At 43.1% G+C, this 15,047-nt stretch overlaps 1 protein-coding gene across 3 annotated transcripts in view; it reads right to left on the bottom strand.

The window, feature by feature from the left end:
• Positions 1–15,047, bottom strand: part of satb1b (SATB homeobox 1b) — a 57,987-nt gene that overhangs the window by 17,314 nt on the left and 25,626 nt on the right. For all 3 annotated transcript variants that reach the window (XM_084944280.1, XM_084944279.1, XM_084944281.1), the window contains exons 6-11: positions 12,796–12,907; positions 11,616–11,693; positions 8,221–8,720; positions 5,752–5,964; positions 2,648–2,719; positions 2,044–2,199 (exon numbers count right to left, since the gene is read on the bottom strand). In XM_084944280.1, coding sequence (XP_084800406.1) covers positions 2,044–2,199; positions 2,648–2,719; positions 5,752–5,964; positions 8,221–8,720; positions 11,616–11,693; positions 12,796–12,907 — 1,131 coding nt within the window. The remainder of the gene's footprint in view (positions 1–2,043; positions 2,200–2,647; positions 2,720–5,751; positions 5,965–8,220; positions 8,721–11,615; positions 11,694–12,795; positions 12,908–15,047) is intronic.

The raw sequence follows: 15,047 nt of genomic DNA, 5'->3' as shown, positions 1-15,047 counted from the left end.
CCTTCTATTACACTTTCACATCTACCGATTGCCTGTCTGTGAGGCATTTAGAGAATATTGGTAAACTGCAGCTTCATCACTCACAGCCACAAGGATACTTTCAATCTGTACGAAAAACTGCAGTAAAATTGAGTACAAAGATGGTAATAAAGGTTCTCACTAAATACAACTTTGTTCCTTATCTGCATGTCAGAGGAAGTGATTAATACAGGGCGAGATTACATTTGATTAGTTACCAACTGGCTCAGTGAGCATTAGCTCTGCTGCTCAGACTTGCTCCATATGGTTTGTGTTAAGTAATTGTATCCTTATAGGCATCTTCTATTCAATACAGTAACGCTATATCTGTGTATCACCTTTCACAGCCGTTTGCCTGTTTGCGAGGTGTTTAGGGACGTCTGTAAATTTCAGTTGTGGTGATTAACTCTTTCCGCAAATCTTTACAACGAGACGTGACAAAAATGATTGACTCATTGCTTGACGAGCAAACTAGCTAATCTATCATTTAACATATCATTGCAGCCCTGCGGTTGCCTACACAAAGTGCCATATTTATTTACTTTTGTGTATGACAGTGATACTATACACAGCACTGAGGGAAAGGAAACCCTTTTTTATCCAGACTGCGATGCTGGCATTGAGGACAGTAAGATAAAAATGCTTGAACTGTCTGCCCAGCGCATGAAACTAAAACAATGAACCCACTGTCCTGCTTTAAATTAAAAAAAATATATTGACAATTTCTTTTTTGAATATTTTTGAGGAAACTGCAGCTGAAAGCTGGGTCCCAGCATCTGATTTTCAGAGTACGTGGGTGCTGCTGGGGAGGAGCAGCCGCTGGCCTGGCGGTGCTGGTAGATGTGGCAATGCCGGCTGGGTAGTAAGGGGGGAGGACCAGCTGCCCGGGGAGCGCCCATTACGAGATAGAGCCAGAGATAAGTGCTCTCCCAGGCCCCTTTTCAGAGGCATAATTAGCACACTTCTTATCTGCTGCTCAATTCACATTCACACCCGCCTGCCATGAATGGAACGTGAAAGAGAGGCAGAAATCGGGGGAACGAGAGAGGTAGAGGGGCAAGGCAGAGAGATGGGAGGGAGGTGGAGACAGCATGATGGAAACCTGTTCCCAGACAAACCGTCATTTGAGAAGAGAGAGACATGAGCGAGTTAATACTGCGACCGCCTCACTCTCCCCCTTTTCTCTATCCTTCCAAGGAGTCTTTGAACTCCTTAACAAAAACAGTGGTTTGTGCATCAAACTGCAATTTGGTAAAACAAAGCTATCTGGGGCTATAATCATCCTAATCAGCAAGAAAAAAATAAAGCCTTTGCAGATATTTCAAGATTATTCCGCCCTTGGTGATCTATTTCTCCCCCCCACCATCTTCTTCATCAAGCACAATTGTGGAAATCTTCCCAACTCTGCCTGCGACAGACACACGAAAACCTTTAATAATAAGTCCTCAGTGCTACATTTTTAATTGCTTTTAATAAAGAGTTAAACTGGCGCTATGTTTTCACCCTCTGTTTCCAACACACACAAGCTTGTGTTGTGTGAGCTCTGCGCTCTTTGTGAGAAGATGACAGGGGCTCCCATCATCATCTAACTGAGTGGAGCTAATATAAACAGGTTTGTTTGGTGTTGAAACAGTGTCGACTGCTAAACTCCAAACCCACAATAAAGAAGACATGTGTCATTATGACGATAAATCGCTCCACTGATACACTGAGCTAAGTTTCCTTATGCGCCGTCTCCAACCTTTGATGGAGATGTACAGTTTTCCTGCACACACGCATTGAAGGAAATTCACCAGAGTTCACCAATCAGAGACAAAAGGTCCTCAATTTCTCGCTTTAAACACAAAGGCTGTGTCTGCACGTGTGTGGACATTGGACAATTACGTATGCCCGTCTGGACTTTCAGGCTTGGATTTATGGCATATCAGTAAAGCTCTACTTTAGAAAGCACGGTTCAATTAACAAATTATGCTACCTAAACACAGAGGACAATTTGCGACAGTTCTTTAGTGTGTATTTCACTACCTGGCTCTTGGAGGCCGCCACCTTTGCGAACAAGGCCTGGGACACTTTGGCCCTCTTCATCTCCTGCTGGATCTCATCGTAGATGGTGGAGTTGATGTTGAGGATGCAGCTGTCTGCCTTGCCGTTCCACTCGCTGGGCAGCGGTGACGGTTTAACCTGGTAACAAAAAGAACAAACATTTGATTTAAAGGCTTTCCCGGTTTTATTAAACTCTAATATGTTGTTAGATATAAGATTCTATTTGTATTTGACAGGTTTAGCTTGCATGTGTGGACCTGGACTCTCTACTCTGTCTGAAGATTTTTTTTTATTAGTGTTGTGTGACAGTTGGTTTACTAAATACTGCAACAGAGTAATGTAATGTAATTTAACTTTATTGTTCCAGACTTTCTGATAACACTTTGCGCTGAAAGACAGAGAAATTAATATTTGCCTCGCGCTTGAAAAATAACTTTCCAGCTTCATAAACATAGAAAACATTAAAATTGCACTGACATAGGGATATTGTTGTCAATGAGAGTGACTTGTATTTTCAATGAGAATGTATCTGCTCAGTTGGCAGTGCTGGGGTTGGGGAAGTGAAGGGGTGAAGTTGTTTGCTCACAGGTGAAATGCCCACAGGGATTCGGGGATTCCAATCCTCCGGCCTTACGCTGTTACAGTCTTCCCTTCGGGGCTAGAACACAACACAACCATATTTGTTCAGGCTCACATAAGAAAAAATAATAATAAAGGGAATCTGTCTGAACACATGATCATGCATGCAGCCACCTCTTACACACACACCCGCGCGCTCGAGTGTAGATTTCACCCACACACAGCGCCAGCCTTACTTTGCTCAAAAACACTTAGATGTGTTGTGTGAAATGTTATTATTCTTATGTCAAGCCGGTGATTAAAAAATAAATGTAAGTCAAGTGAAATCAAATCATCTTCATTCAGCGGCTTGTTGCATCTTGACGAAAATCCTTTGACAAGGTAACAAGTATCCTAATAAAAGCATTACCCAAGAACCATTAGCATATGAATCATTCCATACGAGTCTTTTTGAAAGGAACCATCGACAGGGTTGGGTGTGGGTACAAGTAAATGGCATTCAAATAAACCATAATAACACCAACAGCTACCATCTCACGATGGAACTGGTGATCAAAAAACATATATATTCAAGTATTTGTCTAGACACCTAATACGAGCTCCTTTATGTGTTAAAAAACAATCTCTGAAATTTGTGGTGAAAGTGGAATGTCTGAGAATTTCTGGGCCTTTTATCCTGTTTTATGACAGCTCGACACGGGCTTGTCAGTGGGAGCAGGAGGGTACCGTGTCAAGCAAATTGTTAAGGCAGAGACATGCACTAACTGGCTTTGGGAGAGTCGAGCCGAGCCATCGGTACATGTGAGAGAAACATACCTCTGCATCTGTTTTTATGAGGCCAATAAAAACCCTCCTCTGTCTCAGGCTCAATTGCCACCCTGTCTGATTTATGTGCTTAAATTCACACCGCATTGCTTCATAGGAGAGGCTGGCAGATGGCCAGGTGTATGAGTGTGCAAATCTGTGTGTGCGCGTGAGAGGGAAGGACAGAAAACAGGTCTATATGATAAATGTCAATTGGTTTAAGTCATACAGGTGAAGCATATTAGGCCTTGAGATATTGTACTGATGTGCCAACAGTATTTTGAGTGATGTGAAAATAAAAATCAGAAAGCAGGATTTGAATTTTCTACACCATGCTGTAGCCACTGCCTTTATTCTCCGCCTTGGAGATTTATTTCTGTTTTATTTTGTTTCGTTATGTGCCTCTGCAGCTCTGTGAGCTCACTGCAGATATACTAAGATAAGCCTGACATGAACTTAACAGGCACTTCATAGTTCCACGTTCCTGCCTTGGCTTTAAGGACACTAACAGGAACACTAGAAGCAGATTATTTTGCCAAAACCTTCTTTTATTTTCCTTTTTTTACATCAATAAATTCCTGTGCAATAGTTCACTCTGCTGCTTTGAGTTCCCGTCCTGTGCCGGCACAGCCTGAGATTGTAAAGATGAGCCGTGAACTGCAAAATGGTCCTGTTTTAAGTTCAGCACCGCTGCTTCACAGTACGACTCTTTCTTTTCAGCCGGCCACTGCCACCACGCTGAGCCTTTTCAGAGGGAAGATTGATTTTTAAGATGGGTGGGCTGGGGCTTCTATCTCACTCTCCTCCGCACCTAAATAAAAGCCAAATTTTCACCAGAGACAGGACAGAAGAAGCCTTTGTCTGGCCCTCTCACCTCCCAAATGCAGCTGACCGCACTTCAAATGGGCTTAAGTGGTAGAAAGTTGCCACATACCTTTCAAATGAGGGACACTGATTTGCGGCGAGGGTACAAAGTTGTGCTGTGGTACGAAGCGATTTTGAAAGAGGCACTGACTAAACGATGTTTGATCTTTCACAGAGCTTGTCATCACCGAGTGAGCTTTATTTTTTTGAAATGGGAGGGCTGTTAATGCTGCCTAATGCATGGTAAAAGGTCAAAATTAGCACAAAAAATTATCCATCATTTGTGCACCATTCTCACCTGTGTGGTGAGGGCGGGGATGATGCACAACTCATTTACATGCAGGAAAAATGTAAAGTATGTTCTCTTTACCACTGACAGACTTTTATTTGTTCCGTGTGTTTCTAGAGAGGCTGATACAATAGAGGGGAATGTGAAGCATGCAACGAAACAATGTGTTGGGGTTGTTCTTGTACACACGCTTGTTGTTGTCCCAGAAAACAGAGTGTGCTAATGAGTGCATGAGGTGCCTGTGTTTGTACAGTATAAATATTTAACATCGCGCAAATGTTTTATACCAACTGACTGAATCTTCTGAAGAAGAAAGAAAAAGGAAATAGCGTTTTGTTTGACCTTGTGTAGTTTGCAGCACCTCTAAAACAGCGCCCGCGTCACGAGGTTTGTTTCACACGTCTGTCTGTCTGTCTGTCTGTGATCCCAACACAAAGACGGACGGACAGACATTCTCAGCTCAATCCAACCTGCTCTCACGCGTGCATACCTTTACCTGTCGCTCACTGCGTGTAAACACATTCATGAAATACCAACAACATCTCGGCAGAGCTGGCTCGACAGTTCAAAGGAACAGATCCCTTCACATATGTCGTTTTATGGGGTAGAAATGTAGATTTATCACCCCTGAGTTTTGCGTGCACACTGAAAACTATAACCGTGTGGAAATTTGATTTTCTTTGCTTTTTGTCAGCCACAGGACTTTAAAGAACTGTCACTTCATTTCAGATTACTCTGACTCGGAGCAGAAAGTGTTTTCTTTGAGTTGGCCACACAACAGAATAGTTGTGGAGTTTAATAAGCAGGGTAATGGCAATAAACATCTGGGTTCGGTTGGCAATACTACATGATTTTTGGGTCCCAAAGTTGACAAAGTATTTACTACAACTGCTGATGCTTTGTGTTTTATCCATCACACTTCTGCTACCAATGGAGCACAGCCTCATCTCACATCATATGTCAAGTTCACCGTCCTAATTTGGCGGTGTATTTAAGCTCCATAACTTTGCATGTGTGTCTGTTGGTTGAACCCATCCACCACCCCAGCATCCACTATAAGCAGCAGGGGCCTGTTCTACTTAAGCAAGTTTTTTTTAGGTTATTACAACATGCTGTATAACCACAGAAGAGCATCCACAGAAACAATAATTTACCTGTACAGGTCGGCTGGATGGAGTGCTGATGAGCGGAGCGGAGCCCATTGCAGAGGCGGCCGTGAGGCTGCGCTCCCGCTCCTCCTGATAGATGCGGTCACGTTCGGCCTCCGGCAGCTGCAGGAAGTTCTGCATGGCGCGCAGGTTGACCAGTAGCGACTGGGACGCCGTCTTGGGATCTTCCTCCTTACGCAGGATCTCAGACAGTAAGCCCTACATGATGAAACCACATTTAGTATATATATTTAAAAAAAAACCCAAAAAGAAACAAGAAGGTGCCAAAAGAGCAGTGGACGGAGAGCAGCATCAAAGAAGAGTGAAAGAGGAAGAGAGAGTAAGAGGCTCCCAGAGCAGGAAATAGATGTGAAGCAGGGGTCACGGTGGTAACCAATAAGGAGAATAATCACATTAGAGGGTTCTTAAGTAAGACAGTAAAGTGTAAATGGAAACTCTAATGACAATGGAGCTGTGACGCTCTCACACACGCTTTCTTTTCTGAGTCAACTGATTATATGAGAGTCTCCACCTCTCACAGACTTGCAGGAGCTTTGTCTACAGAGAGCAGTCCATTATTAATGTTATAAAATCATCCCATCATATCCTCATGACTCTCTGCAGGGCTTTTGTCTGGAAGTACAACAATACTGTTCTGTCAGTCTAAAGCACTTCATCCATGATCATTTGTGGAGATGACGGGAAAAAAAACCCACTTTACTGAAACTTGTGTGTGGCCTCTGAACCCATCGCACATGGGTGGTATTTAGCACATCTTGGACATATTCTTTGAGTCGTGTACTGCTTTGGATAAGAGCGGAGCTACTCGCCTGAAACATCTTGTCTTGTTCAGCGGGCAATCAGTGTATCCTCTGTTTACTTTTCAATAGCGCTCAATTCCATCATTATGAAACGGCGATGACTCCATTATCAGAGACGTGTGATTGGGCCTTTTCATCAGCTCTTGGCCACACACTGTGCAAACCATCGCTCCGCTTCTCTCACCATCAATACGTGTGATTTGGTAATAAAACAAAGTGATGGGAAAAACATATTTGTGCTTTTATTTATTTATTTATTTTTAAAGCATTCGAGTCCTCTCGGGCTAATGATCAGAACTGCAATATGCGATTGACGGTGTTTTTTCGGTGACTATTAAAATATATGCAGCCATATATGTCATGTTTAAAATATGCAGGTCTGTGGTATGCAGACATGTGTGAACAAACCACACATTTTTATTGGTGTGACTGTGTACTTGATGGATACACATTGTCAGAGGACAGATTAGCAGTATATCCTTTTTATGCTTGAACTCTGTGTGTGTCTGTTTGCATTCTTCAGTGTGAACATGCTTATCAGTTTTCACCATCAACCATTTCTATCTGTCTCTTTAGTTGAGTAGTTTCCACCCCATTAAAAAAAAGCGACCTCTGCTCCTTTGATCCACCTCCTGCACTGACAGAGGCCTCTTCACCCTGCTAATCAACACCTCCCTCCCCTGTCCTTTTATTAACGCAGACTTTGTGAAGAAACACAAACCTAATAAATAATCCTCCAAAGGCACGTTGGACTAATTCCTAACATCAGCCACCGATAAGGCTCTATTTGTGTGGGAGCCTGCCATGCTGCACAAAACCACCACTGTCTGAGTAAGTAACACAAACACTCACATAATTTTTGTTGCTGTACGTTCTAACTCCAATAGATCCTTATCGCTCTTTTTTTCCCCCTTTTCTTTTTCACATATAGAACTTCAAAGAAAATGGAGCAGTAATGAGGTTTGTTGTCAACCCCCCAACACAGATAGTACGTCTTAAGGCTTTAACGCTGCCATCTGTGTGTCTGTTGATATGTCTGTTAGGCCTCTGACTCTGCAGTGAAACCACATATTTTTGGCAGAGAGAGAACGGATGCCATGACCGAACCTGGGTCTTTCACATGGCAGCCTGCCAGCTGTCTTCAAGTGAAGCAGAGGTGCTAGACTACTGGAGTGTGTGAGAATTATGAATAAGCAGTGGATTCATACAGAAGCCTTTCCTAACATTTCATAGCGAGAGAGATCTCGTGACATTGTAGAAATGATAATGTGATACGCTTCCTTTTCAAACAGGATGTTGTTGTAAGATATACACTTGATGTGTTACTACGGGAGATAAAAGCTGATGTTTTTGGTTTGATTTTGGTTGGGAGTATTTGGCTGAATTTCACCGGTGCCACTTGATTTTACAACTAAAGAATTTTAAGGGGATGTAAAGGCACCTTTTCCATATTTTAAATACTTTATTAACATCTGAATATACACAGTATTGATAAAAAAAAAATGAATGAAGACTGTATGATGTAGGCAGATGCAGTATGTTTTTTTTTTATAATTTTCTTCCAGTTTAAATAATTGCAATAGACCAAAAAATTATACATTTTAAATATAACCCACTGATTGAGGTCAGTTCTGTTACAATTCGATCTCCTCACCTGTGTTCTGTTGAAGGCCACACGGGCAAAGACAGCCTGTGAGATGCCGGCCCGTTTTAGCTCGTCCCTCACCCACTGGTAAATCTCAGAGGAAACCTCTGTGTTCGATGCCACCTGTGGCTCCAGAGGCTTGGTGTGGGAGCTGCGGTTGACAGGTGGGTGGTTGAGGTACTGCTGTGACAGGGATTGCTGCGCCAGCAGCCGGTTCACTGCATACTGCTGGTTGAGGATCTGTGCCATCACAAGCTGCTGGTTGACCAGCTGGGGACTGATGGGTGTGGACACCAAGCCTGGGTGATGCAGACCGGGGAGCTGGGGCTGTCGGCCTCCCGTTTGACCACCGTGCGGCGGCGGAGCATGAGGCAGCGGCGGCACCGGTGACGAAGGAGTCTGCTCTGCTGTGCTGCCGGGGATCGGCTGCTGCTGCTGGGAAAAACTCAGGTGGTTGTGGTTGTGGTTAGAGCCAGGTGGGGAGAGGTCGGACAGGCCGTCCATTTCCGCTGGAGAAAGACAAAGAAAAATAGACACGAACAAATGATTGGCTTAAATTCCACAAAGAAAACAGAGGAGGAAAAAACAGGAGCGGAGAATGACGTAAAAAGAAAAACTAGCAGATAGCCATCTAACAATCATGAACATCAGTTTAATGGCACCATAGTCATACTCTCTAATCAGAAGAAATGAAACAGACCCGGTCTGCATCAGATCAAATGTTTGCCTCAAGTCAATCTAAGCCTGTCAGCTTACATTCCTGTTTACATTATATGAGAAGGGAATTCATTTGTGAAGCTCGCACATATCTAAGAAACCAACGAAAAGCAACAGGAGGTTAGAATCTTCCCCCCTAACCAGAACTCTCCACTGGCCTCTTCCTCCCTGCCAATGACCGGGTAAAAAAAAGAGAAAAACGAAAAAGATGGAAACGCAGATAAAAGAGCCTCATTGTGTTTGACCTGTGTCTTCCACTAACCATGCCTTCGAAATTAAGTACAGAATGTCTGTGGCCTCATCATGTGAAAAAAAAAATTTCTTGTGTGTGTGTGTGTGTGTGTGTGTGTGTGTGTGTGTAGGTACAGAAATGATATGTGCGTGTTTGTGTGTATGTGCATGCACAGAGGGAGAAGCAATACAGCTAAATCTGATTCTCTCTTTGCATCCTTAATTCTAAAATAAGGAACACAAGCTAGCCAATATGACATATTTAGGGGAGGATGGTTTAAATATAAAATGTTTGGAACAGCAAAGAGAGAAGGGAGGGGTACATCGGAGGACAGAACGAGTAACCTGAGAAACTGCCCTGTTTGAAATACTGAAACGGTTTTGACTCGATCTGTCTGTGAGAAAAAAAAATTCTATGTGCCGTCATTTAATGGCATTTTGGAGATTTTTGCAGCATCTCTTGCTTTGGGAATCTTTAAGTCCATAATGGCTGCTGGGGAATATTTTAAGACAGGTTTAAATTATGTGCTTAGAGGATGAAAACAATGATTTAACATTTAAAGTGCTACCCACAACGAAGTGAATGAGCATTTGGAGCAGCTGAATGTTTTCAGGTTACCGCCTCTCTTTAAGGAATTCACATATGCTGAGGCTCTTTGCATGTACTATGCCGAGTGAGTGAGGGGGCAGTATTTAAGAATTCATACGGATGGCAACATTAACACCTCAGAAGTGTGCTGCGGCCTCCACATCCCACAGAAAAGCATCGTATGAGAATGTGAAAAGCATAAATTGCTGTTAAGGGAAGGGGTGGTTTGGGGGGGGGGGGTCTTCAACAAGCTGAATTTTTCAGCAGATGAAAGATTAAGTGCATGGATGTTTTCCAAAAATACCCACAATAATCGTGTGTTTGAGCTGCCTGTTTCTTAACTGTCAGCAAGCACAAAACACCCGGCCAAGACGGGTCTATTGAGTGTTTGTCGAAAACAAATGATGTGGAGGGGGGGGACAACAAAAAATAAAAATCTTGGTAATAATCACATCTCTTTCCATAATCCCTGGCATTCCCTGGCTCTGATGGTATGATGTGCCTTTTCACTCATATGTGAATGTGTGTATGTGCGTAGTGTGCATATGCTCGCTCACACAGACTGCTGGGGGGCATACTCGCAACACACAAACACACAGGCACATGGAGGCATTTCCATGCAAATTGAAAAGAGAAGGGGTGACAGAAGAGCATGGCAGGCCCTGGGAGAAAAAGGCTGCCACAGAAGCGGGAGTCCTCGTGTGGAATCCTGCCACAAAAGAGCCCCGGATTAAACACACAATGGGAATGGGATGTGGGCTGAGGGAGGGAGGGAGTGTGTATTTGTGACTGGGAGTGAGAGAGAGAGCGCGAGAAAGAGGGAACGAGAAAGAGAGAGAGACACTGACCCAACTCCTGCTCCTGTTTCCTTCCCTGCGCTCACTCGCTGGCACCCACTTCAGCTGACAGAGAGTACCTGTGACCAGGTACTTGTTCCCCTTGACTTCAGGCTAAAGCTACTCACTGAACATGATGTGCTGAAGTGAATTTAGAGTCACATAAGACACTGCTTCCAAAACACAAAGGGTTGCTGTGCACCCCGCCCCTCTCTCTCTCGCAGCCTTCATGCTTGGCAGTTCACCAGTGTTTTTTCTCTTGCTGCCATTTGTGGCCACATACAACAGCCCATCATAAATACTGAGGTTGGACTGGGGCAGGAGGTTTTGCCATAGGCATGTGGTGGGCACCTGAGGCTCATGTGCCAAAGTTTTTGCGTCTGAGGTTTGGCTAACATGGCGTGCGCGCGTGTGAGTTTATCTGAGTGTGTACGAGTACATCCTGAGATGCTATCGCTGCTTCTCTGTGTGCGTACACATCTGTGGTTAGGTTCTTATCAGGATTCGATGTCCTCAGAGAGTATCATACAAAGAAAAAACACAACTGTGTATTAATTATTGCTTTTTTTAAAAGACAAGCATAAATCATTTAGATTCAAATTGTAAAGGAACTCTAAGTTTAGTTGTGACCAAGATGGAGATTTCCACGTGTAGCCCGTGGGTTAAAGTTAACAGAGCGATTTTTTTTGTTTTAATTGTGACTTTAAAATGACTGTTTTTGGTTTTTGGATCAAGATTATAATTGTGATTCAGTTTTTGGAAAGTCTGGTTGTTAACGGCAGTTAAGGTCACAGTCTGAGTATAAAGGAAAGTTTCTCAAAAAGTGACTGCGTGTTTATCTTTGTGTATTAATCTGTATAATCTCATTTCAAGAAACAGGTACAAACAAGGAGAAAGGCCGTAAGGATCAGGTTTGACATCACCGTAAGTAATGCTATACTGAGTTTCCACACAATTAATTAATGCCAAAGCAAAGTCCTCTACAGTGTGTGTGTGTGAGTATTTGTGTGTGCGCCCATGTTGCAACATACCTAGTGCATTGGCACGCGGGCTCTCACGGAGGACACACGTCCCCAGGTACCCCTCCAGCTGGGAGGGTTGACGCATGCCTGAACAGTCAAATAGTGGGGCACGCACACGCACACACACGCACACACACACGCGCGCGCACACACACACACGCACACACACACACACACAGCATACATTGCAGAGTTGTGAGGAAAGAAAGACAGGGTTAAGGCTTTCTACAATTTGTCTCTCCCACTCCAGCTAAGCAGAAATATGACATTTAAAACATCAGCATTTAAAACTGAGGCCAGACTGGCAGCTGCAGCGCTTCCACTTTTAAGGAACATAAAACCAAAAAGAAAACAATTGTGACAGAAAATGTGTAGGTGTATGCAAGAGAGTACTAAAGTACAGCAGGTCTCGAGTAAATAAAGTTCCCAGTGTATGTTGCCACTTTAACTGATGGAGGGAAAAAAAAAAACATCAGATAAGATATGATCACAACACACTATTTGCATGGAAGGCTGTGAAAACATTTTGATATAATATCTGTGTCTATCATCACTGCGAGCAGCAGCAGCAGCACACTGGTAAAGAAAAAAGATAATGTTCAACAGATTGGTAAAGCTAATATCTCAGCATTAAACCAGCTCACAACAGAGCGCTGTTCTGCTGAATCAAAAGACATAAAAATATATCGGCGTGCTATCTGCAGCTTGGGTGCTACTGCTATTATATAACCTCATTTCCTGGCAGGTCAAAGGGGATTTTTCTGAGATTATATAAAGCATGTGTTGGTAGAAGTTTGATAAGAAAATCTAATTGAATTTTAGACTAGGCCGGCTGAAGTCATCCTTGCCTTTTGTTCACTCACACACACACAAAAAACAAAACATCTTGGGTCACTTTGGCTCTTGCATTAGTGTTAGTTAAGCAATAATAGATAAAGCAAAGTTAACACTGTGTGTAACTGTAACACTGCCTGCAGTGAGCTTAAATTATTAGACAACAAAATAAAAATGTATTTCTGCTTCATGCAACAGCAGGAAGACAAAGAGACGGTTGGTTAGGGAACATATTGCAATGGTGACTGGTGTGTGTGTGTGTGTGTGTGTGTGTGTGTGTGTGTGAGAGAGAGAATGTGTGTGCAAAGAGACAAAAGTGTGAGCGCCATACTTTGCGCCCCTCCGTTTTGCTTACCCATCATATCTTTTGTCTTCTTGAAATGTTTATACCAGCGCCCAAATTCCTGACACTTCGCCGCCGACACATTTGCATAGTAAGTGCTGTTCACAATGGAGGAAATCATACTCTGAAAGAGAGAGATTGATTGAGGGAGAGGGAGAGAAAACGAGAGAGAGACTTTAGATTCTCATTGTGGAAAATGCAGACATAATAGTAAAGCTTGTGAAACATGCAGTAACACTGTAGCTTGTCAAAACAAATAAAATATAGGGATCGAGTAAAACCCAGCACCAGGGGAAAAAAAGCTAACTGAAAAGTATCAGACATGCAGAAATCTGAGATTGTTTTCTTCTACAGGTAAAACAAATTAAACCAAAGACGGGGATTTATCTGTCATTAATTAATCAATTACTTTTATTTTTTTATCAAATGCCGATGAGTTTGTCTGAACTTTTTGGGTCACTTATAAGGTCACCTGAGCTCTACATCTGCTCACTCCATGAGCATGCGGTGGGAAAGATATTTACCTTTGAAAGGAAAAGAAGATAGCTGCTTATTGAATATCAGCACCTGGGGAGCTCGGCGATGTAAACAGATAAACCTCTTTTATTTTGCGGCTCTTTATTTATACAATCTGTTAAAGACAACGACTTCGAGCAGATTGGGGGCCGCACCGAGCATGTCGTTCTCCGATGCGTACGTGCTCCCATCTGCCCCCTATACAGTCGCCTCTTTGCCCTCTCAACATTTACTTCAACCGCTCTCCTTCGCCTGGGAAAAACAAAGAGCTGTTTTTTTTCCTCTTTCCCATCCAGTTTCATTAAAATGAATGTTTTAACACCTTGCCGGCCTCCGGGTGAATAGCGAGGTTGGCACAGGAGAAATTGTTTTTGATTGTTATAAATATTCAAAAGAACCAAACCATCTGTTTTCAAATTATAGGTATGCCATCTTTATCATTTTCTATAATATATGCGCTTGGAGGATGGTGGGGGGAACCTTCTGGCAGAGTAGCATGGCAGTGTGAGCAGAAATGAACAGCCACAGGATGATTCTGGTTCTCTGGCTCCAGCTTTTCACCACAAAAGGAGGTTAAAGGGTGACAGCTGTGCCATCAAAAAGGTCGATCAAACTCTGAACTCCTGACCTCTGGATCAAAGCCGTACGCAGCACCTTATACAGCAGCGCTGCAGCTAAGTGTGACGCACCGAAAACTTTAGACATGGCAGGAACGAGCCACCCAAAAGAAACAAGACAGACACAGGTTCCTTTTGTTAAAAAAAAGCAGCAGGTAAGGCACAATTTTAACCAGCTTCCTCCTAAAAGATTTACATGAGGAATATTTTCCATTCCTCTGTGTGAGACAGAGAATACCACACAGGAGACGTTATAAAAGCTAGAGCTCTGTGCTAGCCAAGTCTTGGTTCAGTAATATTAAAACCCAGCCGAGGTTGGAAAAGAAGCAATTACATGTTTAGGAAGACATCGAATTTTGTGTCATGGAAATGACAAAAGACACCAACTATCACACACACAATTACTACTATACCTGCTTGTACCAGGTGGAGTCAAGTTCAACATTCAGCTGCTTATTATTATTATTATTAATATTTCTTTCTTTATTTTTCTTTAAAGGCAAATACAGGCAGCTGAGGCGAGTCACATTCGTGCAGCTGGGTGAGAACTTGTGCCAGCCATGCTGCGGTGCATCATCCCGGCATGATGAAAAACAGGAGGGTGAAAAGGTCTGCATTTGGACTTGTACGCTACAACAAAGCAGTCTTTTATCAATATATTGAAAAGCCTTCATTCAGCGGAAGCGCTGACGGAGTTCAGGTTAGGTTTAATGGGTCACACTTTTATGCATGAACTGACTCATTTTTATACAATACTGGTATTAGGAAATACACAGCTGTAGCTGCAAGTTCAAAATTCTCTGGTCCTACATTGACAGTCTCTCTCCAACTCCACGTCCCCACCCAAAGATCCGTCTGCAAACCACGTATTTAACGTAAGAAGAATTCGCCTTTAAGTCAGGGGGATAATGAACTCCTCTCCTCCAGCCTGGCATCTTTTATTTACAGTATATCTGGGCTTAGGCGGCTCCAGGCAACAAACAGGAGGCCTGCAAAAGACGGTGTGCTTTTTTCTCCCTCACTTCCCGTCTTTCTCCCCTATCTCTCTCGCTCCCTCTTTCTCCGCCATCTTTGACACAGATGTTCTAATAAACGCTCCTCATTAATCAGCCCTCTCCCTCAATACATCAC

Source organism: Perissodus microlepis, chromosome 11, assembly GCF_051167445.1.
Source record: "Perissodus microlepis isolate ML-2025 ecotype Zambia chromosome 11, ASM5116744v1, whole genome shotgun sequence".
Taxonomy (NCBI): Eukaryota; Metazoa; Chordata; class Actinopteri; order Cichliformes; family Cichlidae; genus Perissodus; species Perissodus microlepis.
Note: the sequence above shows the minus strand (reverse complement) of the source record. Positions and strands in the feature narration are given on the sequence as shown.